General features: G+C 66.8%; 1 protein-coding gene across 1 annotated transcript in view; it reads left to right on the forward strand.

The window, feature by feature from the left end:
* Positions 1-2: 2 nt before the first annotated feature.
* Positions 3-476, forward strand: part of LOC103916311 (sideroflexin-1-like) — a gene marked incomplete at its 5' end in the record, with an annotated part of 3,984 nt that continues 3,510 nt past the window's right edge. Inside the window, 2 exons of the mRNA XM_009323283.1 lie at positions 3-20; positions 257-429. Of these exons, the coding sequence (XP_009321558.1) occupies positions 3-20; positions 257-429 (191 nt within the window). The remainder of the gene's footprint in view (positions 21-256; positions 430-476) is intronic.

Genomic DNA, 476 nt, shown 5'->3' on the forward strand with positions numbered 1-476 from the left:
GCCGGGTGGGGGGGGACTACGGGTACCCACGGGGGGGGGGCGTACACCCAGCACCGCTCCTGGGCAGGATACGGCCTTGGGGCCATCCCCAGGAGTGGGAACGGGAGCGGTGCTGGCCTCCCCTGGCCAAAGCCAGCCCCCCAGATAGCCTGGCTGGTCCCTAATGCATCTGCCAGCTGCCCCACATGGGGTGGGGGACCAGGTAGGGCATGGGTGCTGGCAGAGGGTCTCCCAACAGGCGCTACCCTTACCTGACAGGGCGGGCACAGTACCCCCAGGGCTGACGGAAGACCAGCTTTGGCGGGCAAAGTACATCTATGACTCGGCTTTCCACCCCGACACGGGCGAGAAGATGCTCCTCGTGGGGCGTATGTCCGCCCAGGTCCCCATGAACATGACCATCACCGGTTGCATGTTGACCTTCTACAGGTACCTGTCCCCTCCTCGCCCCAGGGCCAGGAGGGTGCCCGGGGTGG

Source organism: Pygoscelis adeliae, unplaced genomic scaffold (genome assembly GCF_000699105.1).
Source record: "Pygoscelis adeliae isolate BGI_AS28 unplaced genomic scaffold, ASM69910v1 Scaffold294, whole genome shotgun sequence".
Lineage (NCBI taxonomy): Eukaryota > Metazoa > Chordata > Aves > Sphenisciformes > Spheniscidae > Pygoscelis > Pygoscelis adeliae.